This window comes from Plecotus auritus (genome assembly GCF_963455305.1).
Source record: "Plecotus auritus genome assembly, chromosome: 4".
Classification (NCBI taxonomy): domain Eukaryota; kingdom Metazoa; phylum Chordata; class Mammalia; order Chiroptera; family Vespertilionidae; genus Plecotus; species Plecotus auritus.
The window spans coordinates 122110356-122129230 of NC_137775.1; the positions used below are offsets into that span (position 1 = coordinate 122110356).

At 43.7% G+C, this 18875-nt stretch overlaps 1 protein-coding gene and 1 pseudogene across 2 annotated transcripts; one reads left to right on the forward strand and one right to left on the reverse strand.

Annotated features, from left to right (window-relative positions):
- Positions 1–2593: 2593 nt before the first annotated feature.
- On the forward strand, positions 2594–17028 carry HYAL4 (hyaluronidase 4; the record flags this gene model as incomplete). The annotated part of the gene is made up of 3 exons (XM_080664656.1): positions 2594–3544; positions 13845–13934; positions 16633–17028. 3 exons carry the CDS (start codon positions 2594–2596, stop codon positions 17026–17028), a joined length of 1437 nt encoding a protein of 478 aa, XP_080520782.1.
- On the reverse strand, positions 5737–7090 carry LOC308246443 (elongation factor 1-alpha 1-like; annotated as a pseudogene). The gene has a single exon. The product of its transcript is annotated as an elongation factor 1-alpha 1-like (transcript).
- Positions 17029–18875: the final 1847 nt, after the last annotated feature.

Sequence of the window (18875 nt, forward strand, 5' to 3'; positions counted from 1 at the left end):
GACCGGCCTGGGCTGCCTATTAGGCTCTCAAAGCCATCTGTGGTTAATAGCTGCCTGTGCTTGGCCTGGACATCCATGGAGAGGCCACACTGAGAACCAAGGCCAGCAACTTTCCATACTGTGCCTGGGACAGGTCACCAAAGGACTCAAGGCACCTGAGACCTGCTGTCACCTGCTGGCTCCCTATAAAGCTCAGCTTCTGAAAAGCCTTGGAGTTTGAGCGAATTGGGTGGCGCCAGGCCTTAGGGGCTGCCAGGGAAAAGCCAGTGGAGTTTACCCAGCTAATGCAGCTTCAGATTTCACTATGATGGGAGAGGGTGCAACACAGGAAATATGGAGTCCATTGACCATCCAGAATAAGGGCTCAACACAGGGACTATGGTAGCCAAATCTCCAGTCCTCATCTTGAAGCCACACATTGCAGTTTCTCCCTGTGTGTCTGTGGCACCTCCTGACCCTGAGTGGAATTTCTTGAGAGTTTTTCAGAAAGACTGTCATGGGCCCAGGCTGGCTGCCTGTAAGTCTCGGCTGCTGAGACAACCTGTTAGGAGTACATGAGTTGGGTGAAGCAAGGTTTGAGGGAATAACCAGAATGGGGCAAGTGGTCTTCACCAGGTTAGTTCAGATTCCAATTTGACACCACTGCTGAGCCTGCGGTCACTCAGCAAAAGTCTCAGGGTACTCTGTGGTGAGCCTTGGGTTTTCCAAACCTTCCCGGTTGGGCAGGGTCCCAGGGAGTCAGCAGGGTGGAGCTAGGGGAGGACATCAGGCTAATACAGATTCAGATTTGGTTGGGAGAGGACTCAACACAAGAAAGATGGCCCCTGGCTGTCATGAGGAAGGAAGGCTCCACATAGGAACAATGGTGGACGCATTTCTAGCACTCGCCCTGAAGCCACACAACTCATTATCTGTGTGCCTCCGATGCCCCCAGAGCCACTATCACTCTGACAGAGCCCAGGGGTGTGCCTGTGAGTGAGTTTGTGTGCGGGCCCTTTAGAGACCAGCTGGGTTTTCAGCAGCCTTCCTTCCAGCTCAGCTAAACAGATGGAATCCCCTCTTTTTTTTTTTTATTGTTTAAAGTATTACATATGGTAGTACACATATCTCTTTTTTTCCCCCCCATTGACCTTCCCCCAGCCTTCCCTATCCCCTGTCACATGCCCTCTGATTTTCACAGCTCGATGTCATGTGAGTCCCTTTTCCGGACTGGTGTTCTTGGCTGGGGAGCTCTGCCTGGGGCTCAGACCCTTCTCTCCTTCGGAGGGACTTTTGTAGCTGAGATATCCCTCCAGTTTTACAACTGCCACCCATGGGTGTGGGACCAGCCTGTTTGTGTCTCTGCCCTTTCTTCCAGTCTCAACGTGGTTTCTTTATATCCTTAGTTATAGGACTTCATATAAATTATTTTATTTATCCTCACCCAAGGATATTTTTCCATCGATTTTTAAGGAGAGTGGAAGAGAGAGGGAAAGACAGAGAGAAACATCAGTGTGAGAGAAACACATCAATTGGTTGCCTCCTGCACGAGCCCCGATTAGGGCCCTGGGCGAGGGAGGAGCCGGCAACCAAGGTACATGCCCTTGACCATAATCAAACCCGGGACCCTTTGGTCCACAGGCTGACACTCTATTCACTGAGCCAAACCAGTGAGGGCCATATAAATTATTTTAAATTTTTGTTTACTTCAGTGTCCAGGCCTGAGAATGCTATAAGGTTTGGCTGGTGACAGCTGGTGGTATAAAATGACAATGACGTATAACAGGCATACTAACAGGTGATCAGCTTGGTTAAAGGAAATACTCAAAAGTCACACATTTCAGGGAAAGATCTGCTGTGAAACAGAGTTCCCAGTGTTAAGTAACCAAAACAAAACCTCACTGACATGAGCAGAAAAGTGTTGTCCCCCGAGGACAATGCTGCCATTGAACATTAGCACCGTGGATGAAGGTTCTGGCGGCCCTGGCAGGCACTGCCACTCCCAATCCCCGGTGCTGCCACCTTTCAGACTCTTGATTCCCAAGATTTCAATTCCAACTCTGGAATAGGATGTGTCTAACTGGCCAGCCATGGTCACAGACCTTCCTAGCTGCAAGGAAGGCTGGAAAAGCAGCTGGACATTTTGGCTTACTTAATGAAATAATTAAAAAGTTATTACCAGATTAAATGAGATAACTATAGAGTATTTAAGCACAGTGCCTAGGATTTGATGAGTTTTCCAAAATAAGAGCATTTATATTTTACATCTTTATTTGATCATGAGCTTTTTTGATGGCAAAGACCTCATTTTATTCATTTTTTTTTTAAAATTCTGGACACAGGGTCTGATCTCAATGAATGTTTGCTGAATTGCATTGCTTGCCCTTGAATACAAGCTAGGTTACTACACTTGCTTCTATATCTCAATTTAGTTACAGGCCTCTTTAAAACCTTTAAATAAAATATACTTTAAAATATAAATATGTAACAACAAGAATAATATCCATCCAATGTTTGAGCCTTTTTCCTCAAAATTACCACTAACAGAAAATTACATCTTTCCACAGGTCTTTGAGAGTATCATAAAAGCAGAAGATAACATTTTCATCTTATCATGAAACTATTACCTGAAGGACAATTAAAGTTCTGTGTCCAACCAATGCATCTCACCTCATGGCTGCTCATATTTTTCTTTCTGAAGTCTATCTCTTCTCTAAAACCTGCCCGGCTTCCAATTTACCAAAGGAAACCTTTTGTAGCTGCTTGGAATGCTCCAGTCGATAAGTGTTGGATAAAATATAATATAAGACTAAATTTGAAAATGTTTCAGATGATCGGAAGCCCATTTGCCAAAGCCAGGGGGCAAAATGTCACTATATTTTATGTCGACAGATTGGGATACTATCCCTGGTACACATCCCAGGGGGCTCCCATCAATGGGGGTTTGCCCCAGAACACAAGTCTGCAAGTTCATCTACAAAAAGTTGACCAAGATATTAATTATTATATCCCCGCTAAAGATTTTAGTGGACTCGCTGTTATAGACTGGGAACATTGGCGACCTCAGTGGACCCGGAACTGGGGCGAAAAAAATGTCTATAGACAGAAGTCAAGAAAGCTCGTTTCTGATAGGCTGAAGAATGTATCCGCTGCTGACATTGAATGTCTAGCTAAAGCAACCTTTGAACAAAGTGCAAACGCTTTCATGAAGGAAACCATCGAATTGGGGCTGAAGAGCAGACCCAATGGTCTCTGGGGTTATTATTTATATCCTGATTGCCACAATTATAATGTTTATGCCCCAAACTATACGGGGTCATGCCCAGAAAAGGAGGTTTTGAGGAACAATGAGCTCTCTTGGCTTTGGAACAGCAGTGCAGCTCTGTATCCTGCGATCGGCGTCAGGAAATCTCTCCGAGACGGCGAGAACATTTTGCACTTCTCGCAATTTCGGGTGCACGAATCCATGAGGATCTCCGCCATGACGTCCCGTGACTATGCTCTGCCTGTGTTCGTCTACACAAGGCTGGACTACAGAGACGAACCTTTATTCTTTCTTTCCAAGGTAAGACATTACCCCTTGCCAAAGACAGGGCACTTCCTCCCTATCTCCAAAAGAGCCATTTCTTTGTTAATTTAGTTCTTTGAAGAATTCCCAGTTAGTGGTCCGCTAGAAAGGAGCATACGTCCTCCTTTGACTAGTCATCCGCTTAAGTTTTAGGTAAGCAACATACATTTTGATCTAATTTATTATTGTTCTTTTAAGGAATGAAGTAAGGAGGGACCAGGTTAAAGTGCAGTATCAGCCACTAGTGCTACCTGCTCCCCAACTTTGTGCTCCCTTGCGATTGGCCCGTTGGAAAGGTTATTGAAACAGCTGGTGGTAAACAGGTTGAAGGTCAGAGAGGATGTCTGAAAATGAAGTAGTTTGCTCACACATGTGGAAGTGCAAGGGAAGGTGACATCTAAAATGTCAAGAGGGAAGAAAGTGTTTTCTTTTTAATGTATAATGCCAGCTTTGAGGAAAGGTGTAAATGAGGCACAGCAACGTGAATACACTTAACACCACTGAACTGTACACTTAGACATGGCTAAGATAGTTAATTTTCTGTATGTTTTTTAACCACAATTAATTTTCTTATTTAAAGGCATAAGGGAGTTGCAAATCTGCTAAAAGTAGGTGAATTTATAGATTTAGCCATCTGGTTTATTCTCCACCCTCCACCCCCCTCCCAACTTCCATCATAATTTATTTTTCCTAGAATTTGGATACAATTAACTATAGCAAGACAGTGCTCAATACTATTTAAGCCTCACTTTAGGTTCTTAGACTAACTCAGAATTTGTAAATGTGAATTCACATTCCAATAAAACTAGAAAACTAAAAGTTGCCGTACCAACCAATTTACTCGGTATTGATGTAACTGCAAAATTTTATATGTAAAGGTGGACTTTCTAGAATTTGGCCTTTATTTTTAAATATATTTTTATTTATGTATTTCAGAGAGGAAAGGAGAGGGAGAGAGAGAGAGAAACATCAATGATGAGAGAGAATCATTGATCGGCTGCCTCCTGCATGCCCCCCACTGGGGATTTGAGCCCACAACCCCGGCATGTGCCCTTGACCAGAATTGAAACCGGGACCCTTCATTCTGCAGGCCAACACTTTATCCACTGAGCCAAACCAGTTAGGGCCAGAAGTTAGCCTTTAGAAACTAGCTTACACATAAACAAAGTTACGCTTTGCTTATCTGTCCTAACTTATTTAGTGTTACACCAACAGAGCCCCTCCCATAGCTTTTATCATGTAGAAACAGATGATTCCTTCCTTTAAGACAAAGTGAAAGAAACAAAGTTCTCACCCAGAAAAAAATGTTAAGGAAGTTAGCCAATTCTGAAGGATCAGCAGATATAACACCAGAAATAGGTCATGGCAACTCTGAAGTCTTTTACCTGAGTAGTACAATAAAAGGTTACAGTGTTGACTAAAAGAACACACAGGTTTCTCATTAAACTTTGTTTTAATGGGTCTCAAAGTTCTGTGACAGATTTTTGGTCAAGTTGTTTCCATTAAAAAATACCGATTTTAAAAATGAATAACTTAAAACTGCCACACACACAAAAGAACCAAGTGGTCCACAAAACATCCTTCTTTCCTTCCGGAGGTTTTCCAGTGCATTGTAATCATTAATCAGTCTTTTACTATATACTTAACCTAGAGGCCTAGTGCACGGACTCGTGAAAAGGGGCATGGCGGGCGGGGGGGAGGGGGAGTCCTTTAGCCTGGCCTGGGCCCTCTTGCAATCCAGGATCCCTCGAGGAATGTAGCAGTGTGCCAAGCAGCAGGTGGCCAGGGAGGAGCCTGAGCTGGGGCTGGGCACTGGGGCTGGGCTCTGCACCACTTGCTCTCATCCCGGCCTGCTGCGCCTGCCGCCACTGCTTGGTAACGATGCTGCGGAGTCAGGAGAGGCTCCCGCCACAGCAGCTGCGCTCACCAGCTGTGAGCCCGGCTTCTGTCTGAGCAGCGCTCCCCCTGTAGGCGTGCACTGACCACCAGAGGGAAGCTTCTGCATTGAGCATCTTCCCCCTAATGGTCAGTGCGCGTCATAGCAACTGGTCGACCAGTCATTCCGGTCATTCTGGTCGTTCGGTCGTAAAGGTCTCTTAGGCTTTTATATAGATGGCCAATTGAGACAAACATTTCTGAGACCGTTCCTCCACCACTAAGACTGGGGTGGCAGGTGTTGGGAATAATATTCATTTAGCCTTTTGACCTTTTGGGGAAGACTTGGTGGCTTTGCCAGCTCCAGCTGCCTTCTTGTCCACTGTTTTGATGACACCCACAGCAACTGTCTGTCTCATGTCACGAACAGCGAAACAGCCCAGAGGAGGGTAATCAGTGAAGCTCTCGACACACATGGGCTTGCCAGGAACCATATTGACATCACCAGCCAGCTTTTTCCCAGATGAGCAAGCAATCCTTTCCTTCAGCTCAGCAAATCGGCAAGCAATATGATCTGTGCGACCATCCAGCACAGGTGCATATCCAGCACTGATCCGGCCTGGGTGGCTCAGGATAATCACCTGAGCTGTGAAGCCAGCTGCCTCCCCAGGTGGATCATTTTTGCAGTCACCAGCCACATGGCCACAGCGAACATCTTTGACAGACACGTTCTTGATATTGAAGCCCACATGGTCCCCAGCAAGAGCTTCACTCAAAGCTTCATGGTGCATTTCAACAGGCTTCCCTTCAGTTGTAACACTGACTGGAGGAAAGGTGACCACCAGGCTGGGTTTGAGAAGACCAGGCTCCACTCGGCCCACAGAGACAGGACCCGTACCACCAATTTTGTAGACATCCTGGAGGGGCAGGCGCAGGGCTTGTCAGTGGGACCAGTTGGTGGCAGGATGCCATCCAGAGCTCCAAGCAGCGTGGTTCCACTGGCATTGCCATCTTTATGGGTGACCTTCCATCCCTTGAACCGAGGCATGTTAGCACTTGGCTCCAGCATGTGGTCACCATTCCAACCAGAAATTGGCACAAATGCTACTGTGTTAAGTTTGTAGCCCATTTTCTTAATGTAGGTGCTGACTTATTTAACAATTTCCTCGTATCTTCTCTGGCTGTAGGGCAGCTCAGTGGAATCCATTTTGTTAACACTAACAATCAGCTGTTTCACACCCAGTATGTAAGCCAGAAGGGCATGCTCACGGGTCTGTCCAGTCTTGGAGGTGCCTGCTTCAAATTCACCAACACCGGCAGCAACAATCAGGACCGCACAGGCAGCCTGCGACGTGCCTGCAACCGTATTTTTGATGAAGTCTCTGTGTCCGGGGGCATCAATGATGGCCACGTAATACTTGCTGGTCTCGAATTTCCACAGGAGATATCAGTGATGATGCCATGCTCATGCTCAGCTTTCAGTTTACCCACGACTCAGGCATACTTGAAGGAGCCCTTCCCCACCTCAGTAGCCTCTTTCTCAAAATTTTTGATGGTTCTTTTGTCAGCCCCACCGCATTTGTAGATCAGGTGGCCAGTAGTGATAGACTTGCCAGAATCTATGTGTCCAATGATGACGATGTTGATAGGAGCCGTCTCCTTTCCCATTTTGGGTTTGACTTAGGGGTGGTTTTCACAACACCTGTGTTCTGGTGGCAAACCCTTTGTGAAAAAGCCATCTGGCTTATTCTTGACTTTATGACCACGGCTAATGGGAAGTTGGTAAGAGCAGTATGAGTTTCTAAAATTCAGTAATAAATTCATCACTAGTAGATGGTTGTGTGATCCTAGGTTAAAACTTACAAATAGAAGTTTTATTCTGTTTATTTTACTTAAGTCACAGACATCGCCAAAGACCTCACACAAACCATGAGGTTAACTTTTAAAATAGATAAACTTTCAGCCTAATTTTCCCTCCCCTTTTCTCCCTTGGCTACTCTAGTCACTTCAATGAAAAAATTCTAGAAATAAAAACTTAACAGTAAGTGGCACACTGACCTTTGGACTTGAATAATTCTGCCTAACTTTTCTGTAATGCGGCTTGCTCATGCCTTCCCATTTGTGATACGGTACAGTGGTGCTCTAAGATATGACGGGTTCATCACAGTTCTTCTTTGTCTACCATTACAGTGTCAGTTCTCCAGCATGTTTTAAACGTATAAATCTATAGAGATGTTCTGAGTGTTAGGCATCCAAAGGCAGAGATTCAGGACACTCTCAGGGGAGGGCTCTACCATAGCTAGTAGGTGTCTGTGGAGCATAGAGAGTAGGCTGTCTCCTCAGAGGAATGGCACTAAGGTATGAGGACTTAGAACATGCTATGCCTTTACACCATTAATGAGATGAGTAAGAAAAAAACCCTCTAGCCCTAGCTGTTTTGCTCAGTGGATAGAGCATCAACCTTCGGACTAAAGGGTCCCAGGTTCGATTCCAGTCAAGGGCACATGCCTGGGTTGTGGGCCCAATCCCCAATTGGGGGAGTGCAGGAGGCTGCCAATCGATGATTCTCTCTCATCATTGATTTTCTATCTCTCTCACTCTCCTTCCTCTCTAAAATCAATAAAAAAATATAAAAATAAGAACTAGATTTAAAAAAAACCCTCTATTGTGAATTTATATCTGTATTACCCAGAAAAATTAGAAACAAATGATAGACATCATATAGGAAGGCTTAAAAAAGTTATCTAAATCTTTACAAAATAGTCTTGAGTCTGGGATTGAAAGTTAACTACCACCTTCTTCTCTGAAACTTTTTTTCCTTTTCTGTGTTTGGCTTAAATAAGTTTCTTTCTTTAGTGATAATACATTCACTTTAGGAAGAAACAATAAACTTCAAGGGACAAAGTGTTCATTTCAGTGAGATTATTTTAGACTCCTGGCACATTCTTCACATTACCAGGATGCAGAGAAAGCTACTTTGTGAGTAGCTGCAGCCTCAGAAAAGCACATGTTCTCTTGTGGGAAAGAGGAAACAATAGTTAGGGTCTTATCTAGAAGCAGATTTCTTTGGCCGTCCCAAGGTATCATTCTGTATCATTTGGAAAATTTTCTGGGTGGCAAGGTATTTTCTAATGTTTGACGCCATCAGTTGAACCACCATTTTACTCTAGCCTCCATAAAAACATGTCCACACATTTTTAGAAACTTGATATTTATTGATACCAACACATAAGTGACCAGTAATGGCTTCCTTTTCTGATCTTCTCAAAGATATCTGCATTTTATAAAGTGTGTGTGTGTGTGTGTGTGTGTGTGTGTGTGTGTGTACACACGTGTAGTTAGGATTAGAAAAAGGATTAACCACCCTAGCTGGTTTGGCTCAGTGGATAGAGTGTCGGCCTGTGGCCTGAAGAGTCCCGGGTTTGATTCCAGTCAAGGGCACATACCCAGGTTGCAGACTCGATTCCCAGTAGGGGGCATGTAGAAGGCAGCCAATCAATGATTCTCTCTCATCATTGATGTTTCTATCTCTCTCTCCCTCTTCCTTCCTCTCTGAAATCAATAAAAATCAATATTAAAAGAAAAGGATTTACCAATAAGTAGCAAATCTATTCATCTCTCCAGACCTCGGTGCCTCACTGTGTTAATCTATGAAATGGGACAGTATTACATGCCTATCTACATAGCAGAAGTCTTATGGAAGTCAAATGAGAAAATAAATGTGAGAATTGGAAACACTACAGAAATGCATGTGGTAAAGCCACCACTTTTTTTAACAAGCGTTCAAGCCTTACATTTGGGAGGGGAATACCTCAGAATGGAATCCCTGTCAGTAGCCACAGCTTGGGGGAAGGATAAAGAGCAATAACACGTCACATCACACAGAAGACTGCCTACATTACTTACATATAAATACAACCTAGATATCATTTGATGTCTGCATTACATAATAATGCAAGAAGTTCTCTTGACTGTAGATTTCAAGATGTTTTCCCCTGGAACGGATTAATATTCCCTCTGGGAACACACCAAGGAAGCTTATTAGTGATGCTCCAGCTCCCACAGTGGGTACCGTACGTACTTGTGCTGTGGTTTACCCGGGACAGAAACCTGAATGTGGATTATGAGTCCTCTGGGTACCCATACGCTCTACTTCCAAAGTCTACGAGCAGGGCAAACAGCCCTATACCATGCTAGGGCCTGGGAGATTTGTTGCTATTACATCCTTTGCTTTTTCTTTTTTTATTTATGAGAGAGAGAGAGGAAGGGAGAGAACATCAATTTGTGGTTCCACTTATTCATGCATTCATTGGTTGGTTCTTGTATGTGCCCTGACTGGAGATTGAATCTGTAACCTTGCATATCAGGACAATGCTCTACCAACTGACACAGGGCTTTGCTTTTTATTAATTTCTTTATTTTCTTTATTTCTCCTTTCATGGGACATTATTCAGGTGGTCCCAATCTACTCCCAGAGGCACCTTAACTATGACTTCCCTGAGTAGTGCCCTTGCTTTTTTGATCCCCAAAACAGCTATTCTCTGATTCATTCAGAACCCTGCTCTCAGTGAGGTGACGGTAAGCTAATTTGGTACAGAAATTTCCATTTACTTCTGCTACTTTCTCCTTATCTCCAGTCTACATGTGCATGAAGACCTGCCATTTTGAATCAGACCCAATAAACTCTTTCTGATGATGACACTAAAGAGAGAAGAAACAAATATTCTCTCCTGATATCAACCTCGCAAGGTGTGGCTTTCATGACAAACTTCTGTAGCTTCCTTACTTAATATGGATCAATAACCTATAAATACAAAATATAAATGATGTGTCTTCCTCCTCCCTCTAATGGCAATGCCATAACCCAAAGGCATTCATGGGAGATTTCTGGTTTTCAGTCCAGCATGTAAGAAGCTTGAAAGTTACCACTTCATCTTAACAAACTGAAAAAATCAGCTCTTCTTGGAGTCCTAAGGGCTGTGTTCTTTGGAGGGCTGCCCTCAAAATTGGAGAGGCAGACAGGTGAATGTAGAGAATCACAACTCACCAAAACCTGTGAGCAGAGACTTCTGCAGGCACCACTGCTGTATGGAGTAGGGAAAGCTGAACTGTGACAGATAATCGCTGGAGGTTCTGTGTGGACAGGTCTGAGAGATTAAAAATGCTAGGGACTCAATCATGGCTAGTGGGGAGAGGGGTACACTTATGTGAGTATTACTTCCAGGAGCTCATCGGGTCCTTACTGTGAACATCGGAGACAAATCCCCACATGCATCTGTCAGGCAGAGGAGAAATGGAAACATTTGGGGGGGTGGGTGTTTGTTTGTTTGTTTGTTTGTTTGATTTCTGTGTCTCTGGATCTATTTTGTTCATCAGTTTATTTTGTTTATAGATTCCACATATGAGTGAGATCATGTGATACTTGTCTTTCTCTGACTGGCTTATTTAGCTTAGCATAATACTCTCCAGGTCTACACTGGAATTTTTATTTTTATTTTTTAAATTTCTATTTTATTTATTATTTTTAAAAATAATCCCTTATTGTTGAAAATATTACATATGTCCCCCTTCTTCCCCCATTGACCCCCTTCAGCCTCCTCCCCCTCTCCCCAGGCCCTCACTAATCCATTGTCTGTGTCTATGGGCCATGCATATATGCATTCAAGGTCCTTGGTTGATTACCTCCTTCCCCCCCCCCCCCCCCCCCCCCCCCCCCCCGCCCACACACACACCCTTTCCCTTGGAGTTTCTGCACTCTAATGACTCTAATGGAAACATTTTGAGTACTCCAGAGCTGTCTGTTCTTAACAGAATGCACTCTCAGGAGAAACAATTTAACCAGAGCCAAATCCACCTGGCTACCTGGGTCTTATCAGAGCCTAGCTGATCTGGGGGAAGGAGATACTTAACTTCAGCTGGCTCCAGCCTTCCCCTTAGATTCTAAGGCCTAGAAGAAGGGAAATACCAAACTCTAGTCCCATTTAGCCAGCCTGTCCCCCTAAGATGGGGAAAAGCATTTGTGAAGTTCACAATCTAGATATAGAGTCACTAAAGACAAACCTAATCATAGCACTGTAAACCCTTCCATCCCCCCCCCCACCTTATTAGCACATTACTAAAGGCCTGTTCATCGTAGTTCCTTTTACCCAGCGTGAGCTATCTGCCCATCAAGAAAAATTAAATCATGTGTAGCTATCAAGAAAAAAATTACAAGACATACTAAAAGGCAAAAGCACAATTTGAAGAGACAGAGCAAGCCTCAGAACCAGCTATAGATGGCGGGCATGTTGGAATGATTGGACCAGGAATTTAATATGCTAAGGATTTATATGCTAAGGATTCTAATGGATAAAGTAGACTGCATGCAAGAACAGATGAACAAGGTTTGCAGAAAGAAGGGAATTCTAAGAAAGAACCAGAAAGAAATGTTAGAGATCAAAAACACTGTAACAGAAATGAAGAGTGTCTTTGAAGGGCTTGTTAGATTGAACATGACTGAGAAAAGAGTCTTTGCGCTTCAGGTATCTGAATAGAAGCTTCCAAAACTGAAAAGGAAAGCAAATAAAGACTAAGACAAAACAAAAAACCAGAACAGAATATCCATGATAGCGGAGATCGCTGAAATTCATAGAAGGCCTGTGGGGGATTTGGGCCCCACAGATCACAGTCTGACATCATGCAAAATGGCATCACTGTATTCAGGGACGTTTCAAAGTGAGTGAGAGGGAGGATCTCCGCTCTCTTAAGTCTGCCAAAAATGGCCATGGACAGGCTTCATTCTGGGCACTTGCACTCTCTCACTTGAGCCTCACAAAATCCCCCCTTCCTGTCATGTTAGTGGTGACCTATTCAGCAGATGCTATGGTCATTGCAAATGGAAATGGATGTGCGCCTGAAAGGGAAATCACTTTAAACCAAAATAATTTTTCATTTTGAAAATGTCCAGAATAAAAAAAAAACACTTTAAAAATTGAGATTGCAAAACCATTAATTTGAGTGGTATCAGATAAAAGTATCAGGTAAGGAGACTTATTTCTTAAGTATTGATCCTATATAATAAAAGCCTAATATGTTAAGTGTCTGGTCATCCATTCAACCAATCAAAGTGTAATATGCTAAGGCTGCTCAACTGCTTGCTATGACGTGCCCTGACCCGCAGAGGGCAGACAGTTGATCAGTCGACCAGTCGTTATGACGTGCACTGACCACCAGGGGCAGACGCACCGACCCGTAGGTTAGCTTGCTGCTGGGATCCGGCCGATTGGGTGGGACTACTGAGTGAGATGGGCTGGACATGCCCTGGAGCCCTCCCGCAGTCCCTCCTGGGCTGGCCAACCTACTGCATCCCTCCCCAGTCATGCACTGGTGGGGTCCCTCTGCCTGGCCTGGGCCCTCTCCCAATCTGGGATCCCTCAAGGGATGTTGGAGAGCTGTTTTTGGCCTGATCCTGCAGGCCAGGCTGAGGGACCCCACTGATGCATGAATTTGTGCACCAGGCCTCTAGTATTAATATAAAATGTCCCAGGCAAAATACAGCTTCAAGTTCTGCTTTTCTTTGCCAGAATTTCTTCACCCAATTACACCTTCCAGCATATATAACTAATGGGGGACTATTTTATAGTTTAAGAAACTTATTTAGGAAACCTTCTGTAGGAACTTCATTTAGGAAACCAGCTGCATACATTCAACTCTGAATTTCCCTCTGAGATCAAGGGATCAGTGTTAATCTTTAAACACTAAAATGATGATCATTTAGGATTACAAAATCAAATTCTCCCTGCTGAAATTCAGTTTTCATCTATCTTAGCCATGTTGACAAAAGTTTCGGCAGGCCTACTAGAACTTGACGAGTCATAAGTAAAGTTTATTGAGACAGGTACTCTGATATTAAACACAAATTATTTCAGGGACTAAATAGAAGGGCCAGACCCATCAGATCCTGCAGCTCCTTCACACTGAACTCCTTTGCCTGGTCCTGGGATCCAAATGACACAAAATCCTCCCAGTCACTGCAGAGTTGACGCTCTTAGCGGAGTGTTGAAAACTGGAAAGGTAACTTAGAAAAGAGAAATCTGAGCCATTCCTCACATTTGGAGAAGGAAAACTTTTGGATTCTGTTTCTGGGTCCTATACATATAGCAGGTTCGATGAAACAACCTTTGGTGGCTACTTACAGGCTACTTGCCTTCAAAATAATATCTTGTTGGACTAAATGTAAGTGTTTCTTTAAAAATAGTTAATAGGCTTGTCCATAGGATTATAGAGTGTTAATTTCTGAGCCTTGGGTCTTTCAACATTTTCGTTATCCTGAGAAAATAGAAAATAGTTTCATCCTATTAGACTGAACTCAGCCTCCAATCCTAATTCCTGGCATGTTGTATTATAATCAAATGAATGATGAACTCTACTCTCTTCAATCTAGCAAGATCTAATCAGGACCATTGGAGAAAGTGCTGCCTTGGGAGCTGCAGGCATTGTTATTTGGGGAGACATGAATTTAACTTCATCCAAGGTAAGACAGTACCTTGAAGGTCTAGTTCATGTTGTTTAAAGAATTTGCTCTGTTTTCCTAGAGAGCTCACTTATCAGAGGTCTCATGGTTTTCCCAGTAAACCGACTTTAGAAAAAAAGTCCAAACTAGTGCCTGATACACAGAAAGAACTCAATAAATATTAACTTTTATTAAAGATAGTAATAAGGAAGGCAGGTGGGAGGTAATCAACCAAAGACCTTGTATGCATATATGCATAACCCATGGACCTTAGGGTGCTGAAGGCCTGGGGTGGGAGGCTGGAGGGGGTCAGTAAGGGAAAAAGGGGGACATATGTAATACTTTCAACAATAAAGAATTATTTTTAAAAAGATAGTAATAAAAATACTGATATTTGTTGAATGTTTATGTGCTAAGATTGTGCTAAGTGCTTTTTTGTTTTGGATTTGCTCACTTATCCTATCTAATAAAAGAGTAATATGCAAATTGGCCGTCACTCCAACATACAAAATGGCCACCCCCATGTGGACACAAAATGGCCACCACAAGATGGCTTGCAGGGGAGGGCAGTTGGGAGGGGCCAGGCCTGCAAGGGAGGGCAGTTGGGGGAAAGCAGGCCTGCAGGGGAGGGCAGTTAGGGGTGACCGGGCCTGCAGGGGAGGACAGTTGGGGAGGACCAGGCCTGCAGTGGAGGGCAGTTGAGGGGGACCAGGCCAGAAGGGGAGAACAGTTAGGGGTGACCAGGCCGGCAGGGGAGGGCAGTTGGGGGGGACCAGGACTGCAGGGGAGAGCAGTTGGGGGCAACCAGGCCAGCAGGGGAGCAGTTAGGTGTTGATCAGGCTGGCAGGGGAGTGGTTAGGGCAGCCTTGGGCAAACTACGGCCCGCGGGCTGGATCCGGCTGTTCTATCCAGTTCTCTTGCTCTCCCCTCTGCTCCTTTACTTTGAATTTATATTAGTTCACACAAACACTCCATCCATGCTTTTGTTCCGGCCCTCTGCTCCAGTTTAAGAACCCATTGTGGCCCTCGAGTCAAAAAGTTTGCCCACCCCTGGGTTAGGGGGTGATCAGGCTGGCAGGCAGAAGCGGTTAGGGGCAATCAGGCAGGCAGGCAGGTGAGTGGTTGGGAGCCAGCAGTCCTGGATTGTGAGAGGAATGTCCGACTGCCTGTTTAGGCCCGATCCTACTGGGATTGGGCTAAAGGGGCAGTCGGACATCCCTCGAGGGGTCCCAGATTGGAGGGAGTGCAGGCTGGGCTGAGGGACACCCCCTACCCCAAGTGCACAAATTTTGTGCACCGGGCCTCTAGTTAATCATAATAACCTTTATGAGGTAGAAGCTACTATCCTTATTTGCCGCTGATGAAATAAGAAGAAACTGAGGTAATAGCTAGTTACGCTAGTTAGTGGTGGGGCTGGCGTTAACCACACACAGTTTCACTCTGGAGCCCTTGCATTCAACAATCACATAAAATATGTTATATCCTATTTTGAGAAAAAGAAACAGTTGGTAACTTTTTAATCCTCACATTGAACTTATTATTCTTCTAGGAAGAAATCAGCTAAAAATTAATAGCATTTAAAATAAGACATATGGCTCTTCAAATTTCTCCCAGCTCAGACACTATTTACTCCAAGAAGTCTTTTCCTAGTTTTTCCTAATCCACATTAATCACAATCTCTTCTGTATTTCCAGATGTTGTGTGTTTATATCACTGTAGTGCAATGTATTTTGTCTTAACTTGTACCCTCAGCAATTTTTGTTAAGTTGAATTTTTTGAATGTTCATAATCATCTGATATTCTTCAAATTTCATAGCCTCAATCTGTTGCTACTAAGATACTGTCCATGAAACTATTTGTGACAATATAAGGTTAAAAGTCTCCTCTGTGCACATATGAATAGGTAAAAATGGACAGAATTAATTCCTGTCTCTCCAGGTGTGACATTTCCCCTCCAGCCTGTATTGCTCACGAGAAGAGCTTGATAAGGAAGCTGACTGCACAAACCGGCTGGCTTTTACTTAGAACCATAATAGGAGAAACACACACACACACACACACACACACACACACACACACACACCTAGTCAGCTTCCAGGCTTTCCCCTATTGGAATTGTGTACAGACAACTAGAACCCAGGAGAATTGATATTTGAGCATCATTAACAGGAGCATCCAGAAGGCTAGGCGGTAAACCATAAATTCATAGAATATGATGCTTCAGGTTCTAACACAACCGCTAAAGGTACCACAGACCTGAAGGGTGGCAGGAGAACAGCAGTTGTGGCATGGTTTCTCAACTAGGTCTGTTCCTCTTTTTTTCACACCCATTAAGTTGGGAACTAGGAGGAGGAAAAAGGATGTAAACTGGAAGAAGGCAAGGCCATGTCTGCTGACTCTGGGGCCCGTTTACACGTTCAGTTGTTAGCGCTACTGTCACATTCTCCATCTCCTGTGCCTTTGACTTCTCCCCCTTTCTGGTCTGGGTCCCCTGTGCTATCTGCCTGAGCAACTGGAACCAAGCTGTCAGGTTTCACTTGACGTTTTCTGGACCTAGAATGCTCTAACCCTACCAGTACCAAAACAAACAAACAAACAAACAAACAAACAAAAAAACCCCACAAACACACACACACACACACCAAAAACAAAACACACACACAAAGAAACACACACACACACACACACACACTAACAGCATTTGTTTCTACATGTCTAGGGCAACTGTACAAAGGTGAAGCGGTTTGTGAGTTCCGATTTAGGGAGCTACATCGTCAACGTGACCAGAGCCGCTGAGATGTGCAGCCTTCACCTCTGCAGGAATAACGGGAGGTGTGTACGGAAGGCGTGGAAAGCTCCGGATTACCTCCACTTGAACCCTGCAAGTTACCACATAGTGGCCTCTGAGGACGGAGAATTTAATGTGAAAGGAGAAGCATCCGATGCAGACCTGGCAGGGATGGCAGAGAAGTTTTCCTGTCATTGTTATCAGGGATACGAAGGGGCTGACTGCAGAGATGTGGAGACTGCTGATACCTGCTCTGGGGTTTCCCCTTCCCCTGGCTCACTGGGAACGCTGTGTCTGCTGGTTTTAGCAGGTTATTCAAGCATCTGATTGTGAGATAACTGAGTGTAAAGGGACTTGTGTGGTCTCTAGAGCAGTCATTTAGGAAAGAGATGAAACCTACAACAATCTTTCTCTTATGAAATCCACTGAGAGGCATTATAAGTTGACATGATGGATGCCACTTAACATAAATAGTAACATAGCACTCTCTTTAGCTTCAGTTTAGCTAAGAAACCAGACCCAGGAGTAAAAATCAATGCACTCTTTTTCCTTATTGGAAAAAGTTTAAGTTGTTTTTAAACTAGAGCTAGTATTTTTAGTCTTTATATGAACATAATATATATGTAAAGTATACCTATAAATATTAAATTACTGATTTCAAAGACTGGTTTGCCAACTAGCAGTTTAGTGGAGAGACAGATGACTAAGTAATCATCTGATTCAACAAACAGGGTCCCCTCAGGTGTGACCTGGCCATCTGGGTCCCCGGAAGAGGTCAAGTGAGAGTCCCTGTTCAGCATTAGCTTCCAACGAGGCTTCTGCTCCCTCTTGGGCTCCTGGAGCGAAGAGCCAGCTCCTGGTGTGGCTTCTCACGGGGGTTCAGGGACTGAGGCAAGGGGAGCTGTTCCCAATGCATTGCACAGGCCTTGGCTCAAATATGGGCCCCTCTTACCCACCGGAGCCCCTCCCTCACAGACCCTGGCGATCTCAACTCTGGGAAAGTCTTCAGGGTAGTATTCATGCTCACCTAGGCTGACCTTGCCTAGATCCGGAAGCTTGAGCCTTGTGAATGAAAATACAGTTGGTGTCTTTTGCAGAAGACTTATTTGCACCAAATTTCTTTTAAAAAGAAATATATGTGTGTGTATATATATATATATATATATATATATACATATATATATATATATATAATTATTATTATTAATTTCAGAGAGGAAGGGAGAGATAGGAACATCAATGATGAGAGAGAATCATTGATTGGCTGCCTCCTTCACGCCCCACATGGGGGATCGAGCCTGCAACCCAGTCAAGTGCACTGACCAGGAATCGAACCGAACTGTGACCTCTAGGTTCTTAGGTTGACGCTCAACCACTGAGCCACACCGGCTGGGCTCTTTTTACTGATTGACATAGAATCATAACCCACAAGTACAGTGATTCTGATTTTAGGCAGTCAGTGCTTTTTTTCTGACCACATGGAAGAAAAGCTGTTAACTTCCTTAGCTAATCTACTATCAACGTTGCCTGAGCTCTCCTAATCTAAATATATAAATATCATTTACCCTTAAAAATATCAAGGTCTCTTAGGAAAATGTCTGATTCCTGGCCTAAGAGAGGGAAACATGCAAGATGAGTCTGGAACATCTTTTTATATCATAGAACAAGGATGCTATCAATGGTCACTAGGATTGTACAAAAATGCTCACTCATTAACTTAGAGTCAGTCTCCTACTGACAGAGAGGGAAAATTTGAAAATAACTAAAGGAATAGCTGGAGTGGGTTGAAATGCGTGAATTATATGTAAAACCATGAGGTCAAAATGATACAAGAGGCGGTTTTATTGACCGCCTTTGAAGAATGTTAAAGAACCAACTCATTACTCTGAAAACAGGTAAATAAAGGGAAAGAATCAACCATTTATCATACATATTCTATATGAACTATATCTCAGGGTAACCAAATAGTGGAGGAAGGGAAATTTCATCTTATTGAAACCAATGATTAAAGAAGGTATGACAGAATATAACTATTTTGCAGTTTCTATGAATTAATGGAAAGGCACTGATCCTCAATGACTGCTAACATCACACAAAAAGATAAAACCAGACATTACACACCACCTAATTGAAGTAGGTGTCAGCATCAGTTAAGAAGAAATCCTTATAAAAAT